Below are 19,430 nucleotides of genomic sequence, written 5' to 3'. Positions count from 1 at the left end.
CTGGTTGGTTGTAGTTTAGCTTCTGATTTCATTTCATGAATGGCATTAGCAAGTAGAAAATTTTGGCAAAGCAGATCAGCCTGAAGGAAGAAATTAAAGTACACCATAAATGATAAGTATGTAAATATGCAGTTGTAGAAAAGACTCATGTTAAACATAGCAAGGGCTTTCAAAGCTGGGTAGAATTTCGTACGCAAGAGAAATTACCTACGAATGGTTTTGTGCCTGCATTGCTACAGAGGCTCGGGACCAGAGATGATGATGGACTTACTTAAGATTTTAAAAATATTCTTTTTTTTTTAACAGCTAGCATTGTCCCAACAATAAAATGAACTGTTTCTTTGGGGAAATTCACGTGGTTCTGAGGGGGAAGTGAAGTAGTTTTGCTGTCAGAATTCTGTAGGCAACTTCAGGTGGATGAGCGGCTGTGTAAAGGTCCTAAGATATTTTGCTTATTTAACTCAGGGCAACTAGGGCTTGGGGGTGCTGGGGGGGGATAACAGAACACAGTGTGAACACAGAGGGAGGGAACCCTGGAGTCAGGAGGCTGAAGGGGGCGGGGAAGCAGAGAGAACAAAAGGTTGGACGCAGTTTTAAGCAAATAAAATCAATCTTTGAAAACCTACTATTTTGTAAGCTAATTAAAAATTATAATTTAAAAAAGAGGATCTGTTAAAATGAGAAAAAATTCTCCAGAACAAAGATTTATCACAGTTATTTTCTTTGGTCCCTGGGAATTTTTAAAGACCTTGCTGTCAACAATGTAACTCAGGACTTTGGGACAGACTTCTGAGGACTCTATATGCAGCATTTGAATCAGAATAGCTATAATGGTTTTCCTGTGATATGAGGGCTCTGCCACCCCAAGGCTTATAAATGTTGGGCTTCAGAACGAGTCCAGCATGAGCAAAGCTGAAAAGACCGCCCTCTGCCAGCAGGGCCAGTTAATGGACAAGTTGAACTTTGGAATGTACGATCTTGACTTTGAGGAATTAAGATCTACAAAAGGCATTGGCTCACTTAGTGTCATTCTCACCATATTTACTAAGTTAAGGAACTCAAGTCCCAAGTCCTGGGTCACAAAACTCTTCTTCAAAAACAACTGCCATCTCCTCTCAGCAGAGTTGGACCAGTACTTGACTTCAGCATCGTCTTCATCGGTCGGAGGGACTTTGGTCAGATAAAACGCCTTTAGTCTCTGAAGCTGCTCCTCCACCTGAAACAAGGAGGAGGAAGATGAGAGCGAAGAAATTTATTAAGTAGAAAGAACACAGATTCCATTCGAAGTCTGTATAAAATTAAATGGAAACTACACTTTTAGCATTCCTTAAATAAACAGTGACTATTTTCAGGTTACTGAAAAGCATGGAAATCTGGTTCCGTAACCCACATACAGGACTTCCACTGGGTGGCAAAGTGAGTTGATAAGTTTATTTTTTTAATTAATTAATTAATTAAAGATTTCTGTCTCTTCCCCGCCACCGCCTCCCATTTCCCTCCCCCTCCCCCGGTCAAGTCCCCCTCCCTCATCAGCCCAAAGGGCAATCAGGGTTCCCTGCCCTGTGGGAAGTCCAAGGACCACCCACCTCCATCCAGGTCTAGTAAGGTGAGCATCCAAACTGCCTAGGCTCCCACAAAGCCAGTACATGCAGTAGGATCAAAACCCAGTGCCATTGTCCTTGGCTTCTCAGTCAGCCCTCCTTGTCCGACACATTCAGAAAGTCTGGTTTGATCACATGCTCTATCAGTCCCAGTCCAGCTGGCCTTGGTGAGTTCCCGATAGAACATCCCCATTGTCTCAGTGTGTGGGTGTACCCCTCGCGGTCCTGATTTCCTTGCTCGTGCTCCCTCTCCTTCTGCTCCTGATTTGGACCTTGAGATTTCAGTCCTGTGCTCCAATGTGGGTCTCTGTCTCTGTCTCCTTTCATCGCCCGATGAAGGTTAATATTCAGGAGGATGCCTATGTTTTTCTTTGGGTTCTCCTTCTTATTTAGCTTCTCTAGGATCACTAATTATAGGCTCAATGTCCTTTATTTATGGCTAGAAACCAAATATGAGTGAGTACATCCCATGTTCCTCTTTTTGGGTCTGGCTTACCTCACTCAGGATAGTGTTTTCTATTTCTATCCATTTGCATGAGTTGGTAAGTTTATTGCCAATCAGAAATATTTATTGTACCACAGATTATTTTTATGTACTTTTTACAATTAGAATAATTTATTTCAGAGATCAATCGGCTGCTCTGTTTAAAACTGAGTTTTATAATAAAAAAAGCACAAATAAAGCTGGGTGGTGGTGGCGCAAGCCTTTAATCCCAGCACTCCGGAGGCAGAGGCAGGGGGAGCTCTGTGAGTTCGAGGCCAGCCTGGTCTACAAGAGCTAGTTCCAGGACAGGCTCTAAAACCACAGCAAAACCCTGTCTCAAAAAAACCAAAAACCAAACCAAACCAAAACAAAAAAAACCAAAAAAACACAAAAGCACAAGTGAAAAAAAAATCAAGGAATATAAATCAGGAAAAAAAAAGTAATTCAGCAGAAGTCAATTCGTACTCAGCATATTACAACATTATGATTCATTCATTTTAATGTAATATTTTTATTAATTGAGAATGTAATATGATGTGTTTGAATCATATTCACCACCTACTTCTCTAAGTTTCCCAGATCCAGCCCCACCTCCTCTCCTCTACCCCACTCCTCTTCCTCATCTTTCTTTATAAATATATTCACCAGAGTCCAATTAATAATACCCATATCTTCTCATGGGCATAGGACCAACCAACAGAACACGGTCAACCCACCAGCTACGCCCTTAAAGAAAGCTGACTAGGGATATAGCTATGGCTCAGTGGTTAAGAACAATGGCTGCTCTTCCATAGGACTCAAGTCCAATTCCTAGCACTTAGTGGCAGCTCTCAACTACCTGTAGCTCCAGCTATAGCGGATCTTATGCCTTCTCTGACCTCCACAGATAACAAGAATACAGGACATACACAGGGGATGCACGCAAGTAAAACACCCATACACATACATCGAAATACAATGCAATGCAATATAATACAATACAATACAGTAAGAATAATAAAAAAAGAAAACCGACTCTCCCCCACTCCAGTAGCCATCAGCTATCAATAGCTCCTCGGAGGTAGGAGCTCATGAGCCCTCCTTCATCTTCCATGCTAGAACATTGGCTGGCTTGCTTTTGTGCAGGTAACCCCAGTACTGCCCAGAGGACGGTATTCTCCTGCTGTCCTCCCTGGTCCCTGGCCATTACACTCTCTCCTCACTCTTTGTGCCTCGATAGGGGGTGGGCGAAGTACACACCCATTTGTGGCTGAGCACATTACTGTACAATTAGATTTTACAATTTGATTTCATGGTGAACCAAAGTGAAAGGGTATGAATAAGGACAACTTCTCTGTGGGCGCATTAATTTTAAATACCTTCACGAGCTAATCTTATTAAGACATACTACTTTGCCTCTCTAGAACTATATTTTAGCATTTGCTAACCAATGTTAGCAGGACTCAATTATTTTAAATTACTCTCCTGAGCAGAGTTAATACACAATCAAATGTGTAACTATAGATTAATAAGTAATGGGGTGATATAGAGTTAGCAGAAGGCATTTGGAACTAATTTGTATGCCTTTTGAATAATATTTAATGACTAATAAGATAAGACTGGTGGAACTCATAAGTTAAGAAAGCCATAGAAACATGGTATGAAATCTCAGGCACTAGGCACTATACTTTGAAGATTTTAAGATGATTCTCAGTTGAAATAAACTTAGGACAGCCTACACTAGCTCAGGGTCAGGGGTTCTTTCCTGATTTCCATATTTTTTCTTGCCTTATTGATACCTGTCTCCTGAGCATATACCATCATTTTCTGATCTTTCTTCTTCTATTTATCCCTAGTGAACTACAACAAAGGCTACCCTGTCCATGGAGGATTCTAAGATATCTTACTAAGAAGTGTTCATTTCCTTGGAGACCAAAGTTAGTTCTGTGAGAAGAAGACCAGTAAGCAAACTGTTAGATCAAAGATAGGCCTGCTTATACACAAGCACGCTGCGTTATAGGGACAGGAAGGGGAAAACAGCTCCATGTAAGCACAGAAAAATTTCCCAGCACATGACTTTTGGTCTGTCCTTGTAAGAGGGAAAGGAGAAGGTCTCGGATGGAAGGAACTGGGGTAAAAGCGCAAGTGTGGAAGTCTTGGCTGCACCAGGGAAGATGCATGCCATAGGTGTGGATACAGAGTGGATTGTTCAGCTGACTGGCAAGGAGTCCAGAAAGATGTTTATCCTGGGATAAGGCTGGGCAGGAGTTTCATCTTGCTTTCTACTGTAACCAAGAGAACTTGACACATTCCCACCAGTTTGATGCAACCAACAGTGGCCAGTGATAAAGACTTGGACTAGGGAAACCCCAGAGCAAAGTGGGAGAAAGGGGTGCAGAGATCTCTGAGGCTGTCTCAGTACACATAAGAGAGTGTGGCCTTTGAAACAGGAACGGGAAGGGTGACGGAAGCCGCCATGTGTGACTAGCCACCTGATGATGTATGCCTAACTTCAGTGGGCCTCATTCTGCCTCACTTGTAAAACAGTGACGACACAGGTAACAAAGACACAGAAACCACGAAGACAATAAAATCAGGAATTAAAGCACGGGACCTGATACAGAGTAAGTGCTCATTGAAAGGAGGTTAGAGAAGACCCTGCACTCAGGACTGACTAAAACATCTCATAAAGCTCTTTATAAAGAGTTGGGACAATTTTCAAACTAGCATACTTTAATGGTTGTACAAGTCAATAAATACACAAACCATCACTGCATTGGAACATAGTGAATTTTACGTTAAATAAAGTACATTTCAATAATTTCCATAAGCATTGAAGGAGATAAGAGTAGGCAGCTAAGTTAAACTCTAGCGGGATGAGGTCTGAAAATACATTTCAGTTTCTCATAGTAGGTATCCCGTAAGATACGCGTAATGCTAAGAAGAGCTGACACATGGCAGGGCCGACAGGCAAGGGAACCAAATTGCAGTGGGGTGAAGTCTAGAGAGGATGAGTGGGTGCAGAGGAATGTCATCTTCCCATTCTGAGAGTTTACACTGAGGGGAAGGAAAATGACAGAGGAACAGATTTGGTGAGAACAAGACTCTAACTATAGACTAAGCCCAGAAAAAAGTAACGGGAAAGGCAGATTTAAGAGCTAGACTTCAAAGTAGATAGGCTACCCAGGGAGAGACTCTTACTGAGCAGGGCTAGGTAGGGCTGTGCCACTTTACTGGTACAATGGTGGGGGATGGGTGAATACATCAGTAAGTTGAGAAGGAAGTCAAGATAGTGAGCTCACCGCCTTGTTCTCCACCGTGTTTAAATTCCAAAGATGCCAGTTGAGATTTGGGGATGAAAACTGAGAATCACCAAGCCATATAAGCAAAGTAGGGAGCGCAGGGGGTGCCCAGCGGGGTGGGGGCGGAGAGAGAGATCCATAAATTAGTGACCACACCGGTCCTCAGAACTCTCTGCTTTTCTGGAAGAGTGCCTGGAAGCGTCCACAAACAAGCTGAGTAGAGTGTTAGACTGGCCAAGCGTCAGGAGTTGGTAGGATTCATATGGGGTAAAGACAGGGAGTTGGTTTATAAGAGCATAATGGGAATGAGAAACCAAGTACTGATGAGAAAAAAGGAAAAAGCCAGAGTTATAAGGAAGTGACAGATGGGAGCAGCGCCAGGATTAGGATAGAAAGCTCAGTCAGGTAGGGCAGGAGACGGAGAGGGGGAAGACAGAGGGACATGTGGCGTTTTTAGGAAGTATCGTTATAAACCTAAGCTCCATTTCTGCAGAGGATCTCAGACCGGGACGAGGAAGGAGACCCTTAACGCGATACTAAGTGGGTACAATTTTGGCTGTGATGATGCAGAGAACGTGCATTTGCTTTGTAGCTGCTCTAACGTCAAGGTTGGGTTAGGGTGGAGCACTGTTAGGATGGTGGCAGGAAGAGGGGATGAGGGAATTAGGAAGGCAGAAGTGAGACAGCAGAAGCCAAGCAGGCTACCTAACTTTAGACAGCTGTATTCCGGAGTGGACCTGGCTCCCATTAACACAGTGTCTGTAACCCTACACAGAAGAGTTATCTGCATTTGTACCAGGTTCCCTGGAACCAGAACTAAGCAAGGAGCAGCTTCAGACTTCCCTGTGGCTGATATCACCCTCAAGAAACTTTCCTCTGAGAGTGGCAATCTTAGCGTGCTCAAGGGAATAGTAGAGATTACCAGAGGCACATCAAAGTGAAACTTCAGACACTTGGTGGAAACATTAAAGTCATCCAGGCATCAAACAAGATAGGTTCAAGAATGAGTCAGCCACCTGTATCTTCCTGTTCTGTTTATTTTAAATGAGCCATGCCTTGGTCCAGGAGAGATGGCTCAGCAGTCAAGAGCATATGTTGCTCTTACAGAGGATCTGAGTTTGTTATCCATCACCTACATCAAGTAGCTCACAATCCCCTATAACTCCAGATCCAGGGAATCTGGAACCTTCCTCTTACCTCTGTGGGCACTGCCTTTACATCCACACCAACCACATACTCACATATACACATAATTAATAATAATAACAAAATGCTTTTTAACTGCTCCACTACAGTCAGTATTCAAAAAGATCTGTGACCTAAATGATGAGTATTTTCATAATAATTTTGATCTTTATTTAAGATATTGTAAGTGTCTATAAGGATGCTCAAAACATGTTATAATACATTATTTATACAGACCTACTTATATTATTCTAGGAAAGATTACCTACTCTTTGGGATTTTGCATAGTGCCTTGAAGAATAAGGGATACATAAATAAATACAGGCATTGGCAGAGACACAACTCTCCAGCTGGGTGGACTTTCTATGCCCACAGAGAGCAGAAAGATGGGCAGAGGCCATCTTGCTGAAGCGGGTCAACATTACACCATACCTCTTCTGATGACTTTCGAAATGCCACATAAGTTTGTAGGACTCGTGACCTGTAGCTGATGCTTCGACCAAGTGTGCTTAATTCTTCTTCTAGGCATTTTGCTTTAAAAGAAAGCAGTGCCCCTTCGTCGAGTTCAAGTTCATTTTTCCCTGCCATGATTTCCGCAGCTGCTTCTAATGTGTGTGCTGTCTCCTAGGGAAGCAGAGCGCACAGGGTCAGGAGCCGACAGGGGAATTGTGAACATCACATTCCATTACCCTTCGGCACATCCATCTATTACAGTTATTAATTGAACTTGTACTGAGAATTTCCTCAATCAGAGAAAGGCACAACTTTCAGAATTCCAAATAGGAAGGAACAAAGGGCACTGGAAACTGAAAACCCTCTCCAGTCCTCCTTCGGCTCTGGTGAAAGCTGAAGGCCTCAAGTGGTTAAGACAGAGGCCCATTGCTCTGGGGTTCAGAGAATCAGGACCCGGTAGCCTAGCCGGTTTCCAGTTCCTGAGCTGCTCTGTGCTATGACTCTCCTCGGCCCTTGGAGGAGCTCTTGAACTCTTCCGCAAGCCTGGTTCACAGCGTTTGATCTTTCAGCTCCAGCTTTTACTTCCCCCCTGCCTCTGGGTTTCTAGGGAGTTTTCAACTTTCTTAGCTACAGTAATTCCACCATTGGTATTGCTGTGGAACTCTTGTCTGACTTATTACAACTTGGACTGAGGCCAGGCCTTCCGCCTCTAGGCACTCTCTGGACCTCTTCAATTCCACCTCTTCTTTGCTGCTGCCGCCTCTGCACCGACGCTGGAAGGCCCAGTGGTCTAACCTGCTCTTTATACAATTAGTCTAGCCTGTTCTACCCATAATATAGACCACTATCAAACTGAGAGAGTAGGCATTTCTTCTGGCAGCACAGGGGACATCATGAGGAAGGGAAGCCCCTCATACTAAGTCCACCATGGCTGCCAACAGCCTGTAGGCATGGGAAGGAACATGGCATGTTGGTGCTTGGACTTTGATGTCATCAGTGACAGCCTGGATATGTATACTTTCCTCTTCCACCAACCACAGCTTCTACAAGGGCCAATCACAAGCCTCCTATAGTTAGAGCCTCCCAAGCTCTCTGCTGAGTCGTTAGGGGAGGTCCTCTTCTTCCTTACTGAGAACTGCTATTGCCAGGCTCAGAAACAATGGGAGGCTGTGGGGAGTAGGGTGAGGTAAAAAGTCCTTCGGGAAGCTCTGGGTAGGGCCATCGGGAGGGCACCGCTCAAGAGAGGTTGCTGTGGTGATGGTATAGCTGGACCAGCAGTGGCTAACAACCTTCCTGATGCTGTGACCCCTCAATACAGTTCCTCATGTGGTGGTGACCCCCTAACCATAAAATGATTTTTATTGCTACTTCATAACTATAATTTTGCTACCGTTACAAACCGTAATGTAAATATCCGATATGCAGGACATCTGACATATAACCCCTGTGAAAGGGTCCTTTGACCCCCCAGAGAGGTCATGGACCCACAGGCTGAGAACCACTAGTCTACAGCCAGGCCTCCAGAAGCAGAAGTCAGTGGCTTTAGCCACAGTCCCGATTGCTGTGTTCCTTGTGTATCTATTTTCCTTAAGGTATTCACAAAACGCTCAAAGCAACCAAGACTTCATGATGGCCGTTTAGCCAGTAGCCAAAAGAGGAGCTGTTCAGCTGACAGCTTCCCCAGTCAAGGTGGCAGGCCTCAAGAAGGGCCTGACAGCACCTGTCAATCAAAGGCTTAAACTGGCGGGGGGGGGGGGGAGCAGTAGCTTAGCCTATTTGAGGGGAAAGTAAACATTAAAAGTTGCTTCCAATAAAGACCTGTCATAACATTAGCATTCTTTTTTTTGGGGGGGGGGTGGTTTCGAGACAGGGTTTCTCTGTGGCTTTGAAGCCTGTCCTGGAACTAGCTCTTGTTAATGGGATCTAACAGCGCTCGCTCAACTCCTAGCTAATTGTCCTCAGGGAGAACCGGTCCTTCTGATCCCTCTCAATACATTATTTGCATGTCTATTCTGACGGTGTGTAAACAAACTTATTACTGCCAGTCACATAAAAGTGCACACATGTAATTATGTGCTTCACATAACGCCTGCTAACTACGTTGCTGCTTTGTATATTTACTATACGGTATTTTCATTGTTAGCGCGTTCTTCTACACATATGAAAAATGTGCTGTAAAAGAGTATCCTGCTTGTGCTGGCCGCAGCTTCAAACACGGCGTTGGCATCTCTCTGCTGCGTCGAGGAACCCTGTCTAGTGGCTGACCTGTTCTGCCCATGGCTGTGCAAGTGCACACCGTGATGTGGGCACAACAACGGCTGAGTCACGCAAGAGCACGTTTGTTTCTCCGAGCGCCTCCGCATCGTCAAGTGGTACATGACTAAGAGCCACAGAAAGAGCCCTGGAAATTTTCCTGAGAACAAGCGAGGAACCGAGCAGAATTAACGAGGAATTCCCGTGCTCTCCTTGGATACCTTCCCTAGTTAGTGCTTAATATGCGCTTCAGGGACTGTGTGGAATCGCATTTGCAAGCCTGTGCTGTGACAACACTCTGCAAAGCAAAAAGGAGCACGGGATTTCTTGAGTTCTCTCGTGGGCTTCTAAATTGAAAAGGGGAATGCCGCCAGACATGGCTTAAATATTTCAAATGATTTTTTTCTAAATCCCATTCTAAAAAGAAGAAAAGGAAAACATGTGTGTCTGTCTGGAGTGAGGCCACTGTTCAGAGAGAGGTCTGTGGAGACAGGGGTGTCTGTCTGCAGGGAGGGCGCTGTTCCCAGAGAGGTCTGTGGAGACAGGGGTGTCTGTCCGCAGGGAGGGCACTGTGCAGAGAGAGGTCTGTGGAGACAGGGGTGTCTGTCTGCAGGGAGGGTGCTGTGCAGAGAGAGGTCTGTGGAGACAGGGGTGTCTGTCCGCAGGGAGGGCGCTGTGCAGAGAGAGGTCTGTGGAGACAGGGGTGTCTGCAGGGAGGGTGCTGTGCAGAGGGAGGCCTTCTGTGGAAACCTGAACATACAGGGCTTCTCCTGCTGAAGCAGGTGAGCTGGGGGAAGGCACTCACTTTTCTGAATTCCTTCAGGCAACCTGTGGGTCACAACTCTTTCTCAGATATCATGTCATATGTCAGATATCCTGCATCTTATATTTATATTATAATTCATAACAGTAACAATACTACAGTTATGAAGCAGCAACAAAAATAATTTATGGTGGGGGTCACCACAGCATGAGGAACTGTAGTAAACTATGGCAGAATAGGAAGGCAGAAAACCATTGCTCTAGCAGGAATCATGAAATCTAAGCCTCAAGGACAGGGGCAGAGCTGGAGATGCTGCCAGTTGGGGACGGGGCACTCAGTGTCTGAAATTGGAGGGTGAAACAAAGCTGTGGTTTTGATTCATCTCGTCAAAGATTACAGTGACAAGTGTCGTTTCTGGACATTTTCTCGTGTGACTTGTTCTTGCAGAAAACCACCAATAGTCTTAGAGAAGAGCTTCCCTGCCTCGTCTGGCACCTAGGAAGAGTTGCTAGCACCTCCCAAGCAAGAAACAGAAGCCAGATAAGTACCTGAAACCACAGTTGCAAAGAGTATAAATACACTAATAAATGGACACAAAAGTACAATCATTTAGAGGCACACAATACTGTGGTTTTCTATGCCATTATCAATTCTACATTAACTTAGAATTGCTACTCTCAAGGGAGCTGGGATTAAGCTCCATAACTTTGAAAAAATATTTTTAAATAATTATTTATAACATTATGATCCTAATAATAACTTTCAATTACCTTGGCTTGGATATCTAATTCCAGATATTTATTCAAAATCTTCTCTGACTCAGAAGGGCTGGAACCGACAACCAGTGTGTTAGAAAGAACTGGCCTGATTTCCTGAATTGACATTTCCACCTTGAGGAACAGAGAATATATTGAAGTCTTAATAATATATACTTATGTATAGGCATGTACATATAAGAAAATATTATTTCATACATTGCCATTGCATTTTAAGTGTGTATCAATTTTGAACTAAAATAGCTTTAAATATTAAAGAATTTCATATCTTGATAATGCCCACTTCATGTGATGCTATACTTGCAACATTCGAGAATACATCTTTTTATTAACAGCAATGACTGCGAACTATCATCCATACACATCTTTGAAGATCTTTTCTGTATTACCTACGAAAGATGATAATGCAACATATTGGCAGAGATGAACTCACCTGTAGGTAGAATGAGACCAATTTGCTGTCCAATCTGAGCAAGCATTCTAAAGTAAGGGGTAAGAATATCCTACGGGCTGTCGTGTTTGAGGCTGAGGAGCTCTGGGAAACAGCTTGTCCAGATGCTAGTGAAAGCAGGGACCTACTCGAATCATTTCACAGTTGAACTGGGGGAACTGCGATTTGATCTTTGGTTCACAAGAACCAAAGGCTAAGGTGACCCAGCAAGGGCTTCATTCCACTCAAGTTGCTTGCTTCATCATCAAAGAATGCACTTTCCACAGCTAGGAATATAAGAAGCTACAGGTGTTTAAACTCCTGCTGGGCTTTCCACCATCACCGAACCAGCTCGACTCTCAAGCTACGGGGCATCCAACACCACAGCTGTATCTATGCTCAAACTCTCCCCGGACCCAGGCAACAGGACACGGTTCACAGTCTCAAGGTACTGGATCAATAACAGGATAGGGAAGTAGTCTAATCGATGTTCTAGAATGCCAGGCTCTATGAAGTCTGTTAACTCATCTCCTGTACATTCAAGCACATGAGTCCAATGTAACAAATGAGAAGCTCACTGACCACTTGAGACCCAGCCTCTGCAGCACAGTTTGCTACCATTGTGTCACCAGAGGGCATGAGATAAAAGGTCCCCTGGGAAGCTACTGCATCCCTCTGCAGAGAGGAGTCTCCCATGGATGCTTGTATGTGGATGACTATGCTTCTTGCACCGGTTTTGTTCAATAAGTATGAGGATGACAATTTTTTCCCCAGAAACACAAAACCCATAAATTGTTGACAACTATCTGTCTGTCTGAAGTTCTCCTGTTCAGTTGTGCCATGATCATGACAGCTAGTATGGGACTGTACCTAGAGTCATGGAAAACAAGGTCCCTCCTCTCAGTGCATGTTTGATGGGGCTAACACAACTATGGAGTGTATGTAACTTTGTACATATACACATTCCGGACTGGGGAGGCAGATTACATTAGGCGTTCATTATTGACAACCTGGGGCAGGGGTGTTGATGAGCAACCACGTGTTTGGTTCTAAGACCTCCTGTGGGATATAGAGGAAGTCTGAGGAGACACAGGGCACCCTCCCACTATGTTCACAGTTGGACACCATCCATGAACACCAAAGAAAAGGTTCACATTTTATTTTATGAAATTACCTTCCTTAGGGCGCCTTCCATGGACGCTGCTAATTGTTGCTTCTTAAGAGCATACTCCTTGTGCGCGGTACACTGTTCGCCGAGACGGTCCACATGCTTCTGAATGCACCCCATCATCTCCTGGATACCTGTCACCCGAGAGCTGGATAGAACATGCCAGGAGTTAGTTCGCTTGACCTCGACCTAGAAGCCCTGACAAGAGGGGACATTTGAAACCAGATATGCTCTTTCAGGTGCAGTGGGTTGGTCCAAGCTACTGCTTTAGGATAACGGGAGTTAAACAGTTATCCTCTTGGTATAGGAGGCAGCAAAGTCAGAGTACGTTCCCTTGTTTTAAGTCAGTCCTTCCCGGGGGAAGGATGAATTATGGCTTCTGTGACAGGTCTAATCTTTTTAAAGGTTTGCTTTTAATATTTCTGTAAGGTACTTCAAGAATCTTCCGGTAAACGGCACAGTGTGTTTACCAAGTTTTCCTGGGGGTATCATTTAAAAGCTTCATTTATTTCAAGATGCTCCTTGAATAGGAATGTGAATCAGCCAATTAACAGAGCATTTGCTAACCCAATAGGGTAAAATATTTATATATTTTGTTCTCAGTGGTTATGAATGCTCAAGGCTATATTCACTAGATAAAAACCTAGCTATCGCTAGCAATTAGGTATCAAACACACTCATCCATATCTGATGTCTCACATGATCATTTATGTAACTTGTGTTGACCTAGGAGATGAAGGTGGCAGGAGGACACAATGGAACGCCTTTATACCCAGCTTTGAGTCGGACTCCAATCGCTCCCATCTGTCACAGGCTTCCTCATCATTTCCAGGATACATAAGCATGTTGGCAAAGCAAGAATACTATGCACAGAGTGAACACTTTCAAATTGTTCAGCCCTTTCCCAACACAGTACCTTGCCCTTTATCTTAAGAAATATGTCCCTCCACTCATGTGAGCCTGATAACTCTTTAACTATCCTGAGAGGATTTTGGGGGGGGGGAAGGGGACCTGGGGGTATTTTTGTGTTTGTTGGCATGTTTGTTAGATCTTGGAGCTAGGTCCAGATTTCAGGAATTTGACCTCAACAATTAACTTGAGTCAGTAAAAATAAATTGAAATAATAATAAAATAAGGACAAGCTCAGAAATAACCAAGGGGTGCAGTAAGGTCGCTGGAATGATTATAAGGATACTTCCACAGTGAGGTCCACCTCCATGTGTCCCATAGGTACATCGAGGGTCCCAGACAAGCATAATTGTGAAATATGATATGAAACCACTATGCAAAATACTGTTCCTGGTATGCAATGCCCCGGGAACATTCAGAACAAATAGTTTTATATCTAAATACTCAAAAATCAGTGAAGAAGATAACAAAAACATCAGGATATTTGTAGACATAATTCTGACAGAAACCCATGCATCCTGTAAAAGCCGTATCCTGGCAATATGAGTTATTTTAACTAAGATTTAGGCTAAGGGGTGAAGCGCTAAAAAGGCCTGTCAAGTCCAGCTGTCCTATAGCAACACGATCCGAGTTTTCTAAAGCATATTGAAATCTAGAGTGGGAAAGAGAGACAGCGATCCTGTGGCACTATGGGAAAACACAGAGGAAAAGGTAATGGAAGGAACAGGTAGACATGGAGAGAGGAGAGAATGTGAGAAGAGGCAGGAAACGCCATGGCAGTTTGAAAGTTATTTATCGGTAAAAATTAGAAATTTAAAGTAGAATTTGAAAAAAAAACTGCATCAACCAAGATGAAGGATGCTGACTTCTACTTCCGGGTCACCATGTGGCTCCCCACCCCCAGCCCCAACATGCATCCTACATTCATTACAGTTGGGCATTCTTTCCCTACAACTATGAATTCTGAATCTGCTACTTCCTGGGGTGCAACGGTCATCAGTAAACAATCCCAGCAAAGAAGAAACTAGGCACACTGCTTTTTGGTTCCTAGCCAGCTTTATGTGTGTGTGTCGGTGTGTCTGTGTATGTGTGTTATGGTGTGTACAAATTTGTACAAATGTAATGGTTTTAATCTTTTTTCCCAGTAACCTGCCCCATCACAGACTGACAGAAGCAATATCTGAACATTTGAGCCTGCGTATCTGATCTTTTAGGTCTAGAGTCAATTCTTTTTTTTTTCTATCTTCCTGCATTTTTTTTCTGAGTGTTTAGCACACGACATAGCACACAGTGGAGCATCTCCCCCTGACTTTCTTTGGTTGCCTGCTGCTGACCTGCATACAAATGACTGACTGCTTGGTTGGCAAGCTTCTTCTGAAGTTGGTGGCTTTCTTTACCTAAAAGCCACGTCTGCATGTAGTCTGAAAAATGGTCACTAGGGGGACATACTGTCTTGTTCAAGTTGCATACCTTCCAGCACAGAGAACACAAAGCGAGAAAACAAACCCAGATCAAGCACTGCTTCTGTAAAAACAGCACCTTTTGAAAAGCCATAATTTTAATTTTTGTGGATCACAACCAATAAAATAGGATCTGTCTGTTTCTGATTTTGGTTTTCAGTCACCTATGAGAGTCTCATTTGGGGATCTTTTGCTTCTTATCAGTCAGTGTATCTCTTACGCCGTAAACTCTTTAAGGAGAGGAGCTGGAGGCTTTACTTAGTCCTATAATCCATGTAGCCTTGGCACAGAGTCTCATAATAAAGGAAGATTAATACATTTTTTTTTAAAGTTGAAGACAGAGTCTCAGCTATCTGAGCCTGGCCTTAATCTTCCTATGCAGCCTGGGGACCTTGAACTTTTGACTCTGCCGTCTGTCTCCTGAGCACTGGGATTACAGGGACAGGCCACCATAGCTGGTTTATGGGAAGCTGGGAATCAAACTCAGAGGCAGCGCCTAACTGTTGTTTGCTAACTGGACACAGTGTCAAACTGCACTCTAAATTCGTTTATATTTACTTGTTAGTGCTGCTCTCAGCCTCCCTCAGAGAGTCTTCCCTTTGCAGCGGGCAGGAGTAATGTCAAGACTCACAAGTGTCAAAGGGCAAAGAATAGGGGGACTGTGGAGTGAATGACCCTAAATGGGACGTTACCCTCTAAAGCTCAAAGAACACAAACACGGAAGAAGGAATACAAGAGCCAGAGGATGGAGAGGGCGCTGTAAAATTCGGGGACTGGCAAGGCTACAGCATTCACAAACTCCCTCCAGATAGCTGTGGGTACCTGTAGAAAACCTACGTAATGTTTGGCCATTGTGCAAGGCATAGAGGACTCTGAGGTCGTACCTCTCACTGAGGGGTGACACACAGTTATGGGGTTCTAGGGAAGGGTTTATCACTTCCTTCAGTGCTATAGTACAGCTTCTGATGAGTGGTCCATGTTCAGTAAAGAATTCCCTACTGATGTTCATGCAAGCAGCCATAAGTATAGTCAGTGGGTAGCATTAAAAAAAATCAAAGTAGGAGAAGGGGAAAGGGGTATTAGACATTGAGGAAGGGAGATGAGAAAGGGTAATGAGGACAAAAATTTAATATACAATGTATGAAACTTAAAAAAGGAAAAAAATAAAATACCAGAAATTAATTTGTTTTAGCATCACAGTAATAGTATTCTACAACTTGTGAATACACTCACTGCCATTGTAGACTGTCTAAGATGCCTAGTTTCTTTTTTGGTGTGTATGTGCACTTACAGTGAGGTTCAAGCCATTTTAACATGCATAGTTTTGTCCAATATGCACTTCCCTCATCTAATAAAGCCTTATGAGGACAGTCTGAGTCACCTTGCTCTGTCTCACTCCTATCTGCAGCACAGACTCAATCCTGGGGTGGAGAAGCTGCCCTGCTCACCTAAGCTGGTGTCCTGTCCCATCCTGTCCCCCTCCCCTGCAACCCATCCCCCTACCCCATCCTCAGAAAGCCACTCCCTCTGATAGGGTGCTAATCTCTTCCACTTCTCATTCCCAGCAGGAATATAACGATAGCATCTATCCCATTCCCAATCCCAAGGCTACACCCCCCTTTCAGGCTTCCGTAAGGAAACCCTGTTCTGTAGATTACAAGCAGCCCAGACACCAGGTTTTTGTTTAGAAACGTCCATGCTGGTCCTGATTTTCAGTCCCTGAAAACAGGGCTAGCACACATCCCAGCAATTTCTTCAGTGCTTTAATAGTCATTGGCCTGATCAAAGGAAAACTATGGCTCCCCAATCTGCTAGCCATTCTCACACGAGCTGAAAATAAATGAAGAGAATTTTGTCATTCACAAAAAACAAACGGCTATCACACTACAGCCGTGTTCAACTAAGGGTGGGGCAAGAATTGACAGTGACTAAGGAGATCTGATTGACGCAAACTGTGGTGTTTAGAATGGGAATACTCTGTTCCCATTCTAAAGCACACTGCCTGTGTGTAATGGGGAAGGTAGAGGGACGACCAACGGGCTAACGATCTGTGGCCCTGGATCGCGTTGGAAAGATTGATTGACCTTTGGATTTGCTCTGAGAGCATGGATTTGTTGGCGCCTATCAGCAGTGTGAGCACGAGGCGCGTCAGATTATTCCTGATCTTGACTTTGGCGTTCCAATATCACAGATGCTCAGACACGTTGGATTGAGAAGGCTTCTTCAGACATTCGTTAGAAGCTCCATCGTGGGGGCATTTGAACCTTTGTTAATTAAGTCAATTGAGGGGAAGAGGGAATAAATGCTTGGTTGTTTTTTTTTTTTTTTCCTTCAGAGAGGACAGACATGTTGACTTTTGCTTCCGGAATAGACTGCTCTGTTTACTGTACGGAAGCACTCACCCTGTCTTCGCATCTGTCGCAAGTGGGGGTTGGGGGAGGGGGCGAATCCCCAAGTTAATGCATTCTAATGACTCATGCCGGAGCATGCAAGTTGCTCGCCACCCTTCCATAAATTACTACGGCAACCCATCTGGAGCAGGGGCTGAGCCAGATGGTGAGCGCTTGACAGCGTACTCCGTCTCAGCAGAAGGGGTCAGCTGACCGCAGTTTCCTTTCCGTGTATGGCAAATGACGCCTGGAAGACGGGGTGGGGAGGGTCTCCTATCTTTAGCTTGCTGCTCCCTTTAACTGAGACCCGATCAGCGTCCTTTCTTATTTGTGACTATCTTCATTTGGGGGAGAAGAGCACCACGTCTATTTTTTATCCCTACTTTGAAGAAGGGCTATTTGTACTACAAACGTGAAAAGCATATCTTTACAGTATTTCTGATGATTTGTTATATATTTTGATACTTTTTCTCCACAACACACACACACACACACACACACACACACACACTTTGAACGTGCATAGTAATGAATACATAGAAGGCAAGCAGGAAGTGAGGCTGGAGTTACAGGACTCTTGAGTTCTGGTCTGATGGATGACAGATTCATTGCTGTAAGATCATAGCGACCAACGTATGTGTGCTGTATCGGGGATTCATGTAGATTCTACATGAACTCAGACATAGAGATGATATTTTTTCTCTTTGCAAAAGGAGGTTGAAAAATACTACACTCTCCAGCCACAGGGCTGTGGAGTCAGACAGAGCAGACCAGCCAAGAATTTCACTAAACCATCTGCTAGTTTCCTGATTATCCTTCCTCTGCACAAATCCTCTGGGAGAGAGCAAAGCAAACAAATAGTCGAAGAACAAATCCCACCCACACCGGGGAAGAGTGTAACTGTTTTCCAAACGAGCAAGGCAAAGCAAGCAAGGCTAAGACCCTCAGCCGTGATCACAGAAACACACTCATACTCCAGTTCAAATGAAGCGATCTGAAAATAAACCCACCCAAAGCCAAGAGAGGTAAAGGGAAAACCACCCCTCAAAATGAAAGAGCAGGAGACCCCGTGACACACAAGCACCCTAGAGAAGGAGTTCTTTGCAACCAGTGGCTGTGGAGAGAGGGATAAGCCCCCTCATAGGTTCTCCAGTCCCAAGTGGGCATCCCTAAATACATGTACATATATGTACAACACTGAATGGAGTCAGTAGGTTGTTTGTATGAGTGTCTGTCTGTCCCTATGTGTGTATATGTCTATATACATGTAACAGTGATTATAGAAGAATAGGTCATGAACTTGACAGGCAGTGGTGGGGTATAAGGAAGGAGCTGGGAGGGAGTAGGAAGACTTGCGTGGGTGGAGATGACATAGATACAGTACTCATGAAAGAAATTCTCAAAAAAAGTTAAATAAAAGGAAACTCCCAAACAAAATATTCAGAAATCAAACAAAATGGGATTCAAAAAGAATTGATCAGAAACCCCAGAAATGGGAGTAACAGTTACTACTACTAAAAAAAAAAAATCAATGACTGAAAACAAAGGGGGAAACTAACAAAAGAGAAAGGCAGCCAGAGGGATCATTGAGAACACAATACAGAGCATCAGAGGCGTGGGAGAGATGAAGGCAGACCTACAGACAGACTGATAGACCCTGGCGGACTGCCAACAGGAGCCTGAGAGAGGGAAACAAGAATCATATGAAAGCCACATTCAAAAGGATGATTGTCGAAATTTATTATAACTTAGGATGACACAGCAAGAGATAATCGGATAAATACAGTTATTTGGGATCATTTGGAAAGTATCAAGCTGCACTTTGATGTACTTCTTTCCAGTAAGCTTTCGTTTTGTATTTCTCCATCAATACAGTTAGTGTTGCACTGTGCATGAAACCTGAGGCTTGACTTTACCTGTTTACGGGACTCTATCATTACACAATCTTCCCTGCATTCATTCTTATATGGGTTGAGATTGTGCGGTTACATGCTTGCCCTGACACTGGCCAACTGCTTTCCTACTCAAGGGAAATACTGGGGTAATCTTTGGGTTGGCATTATTCTGACCAGCACTGCGCTGAGCATCTCATTTCTTAGTGTGTTTTTTTTTAATTTTATTTATTTATTTATTTATTAAAGATTTCTGTCTCCTCCCCGCCACCGCCTCCCATTTCCCTTGCTCTTAAATTGGGAAGATCAACATAGTAAAAATGGCAATTCTACCAAAAGCAATCTATAGATTCAATGCAATCCCCATTAAAATCCCATCAAAATT

The 19,430-nt window shown here is 43.8% G+C and overlaps 1 protein-coding gene across 3 annotated transcripts in view; it reads right to left on the bottom strand.

The window, feature by feature from the left end:
• The window catches only part of Ccdc141 (coiled-coil domain containing 141), a 141,885-nt gene that overhangs the window by 39,271 nt on the left and 83,184 nt on the right, over positions 1-19,430 (bottom strand). For all 3 annotated transcript variants that reach the window (XM_075984793.1, XM_075984791.1, XM_075984792.1), the window contains exons 9-12: positions 12,401-12,542; positions 10,791-10,910; positions 6,984-7,175; positions 1,037-1,216 (exon numbers count right to left, since the gene is read on the bottom strand). In XM_075984793.1, the coding sequence (XP_075840908.1) occupies positions 1,037-1,216; positions 6,984-7,175; positions 10,791-10,910; positions 12,401-12,542 (634 nt within the window). The remainder of the gene's footprint in view (positions 1-1,036; positions 1,217-6,983; positions 7,176-10,790; positions 10,911-12,400; positions 12,543-19,430) is intronic.

Source organism: Microtus pennsylvanicus, chromosome 9 (genome assembly GCF_037038515.1).
Source record: "Microtus pennsylvanicus isolate mMicPen1 chromosome 9, mMicPen1.hap1, whole genome shotgun sequence".
Taxonomy (NCBI): Eukaryota; Metazoa; Chordata; class Mammalia; order Rodentia; family Cricetidae; genus Microtus; species Microtus pennsylvanicus.
This window is presented reverse-complemented; position numbering and strand designations above follow the sequence as displayed.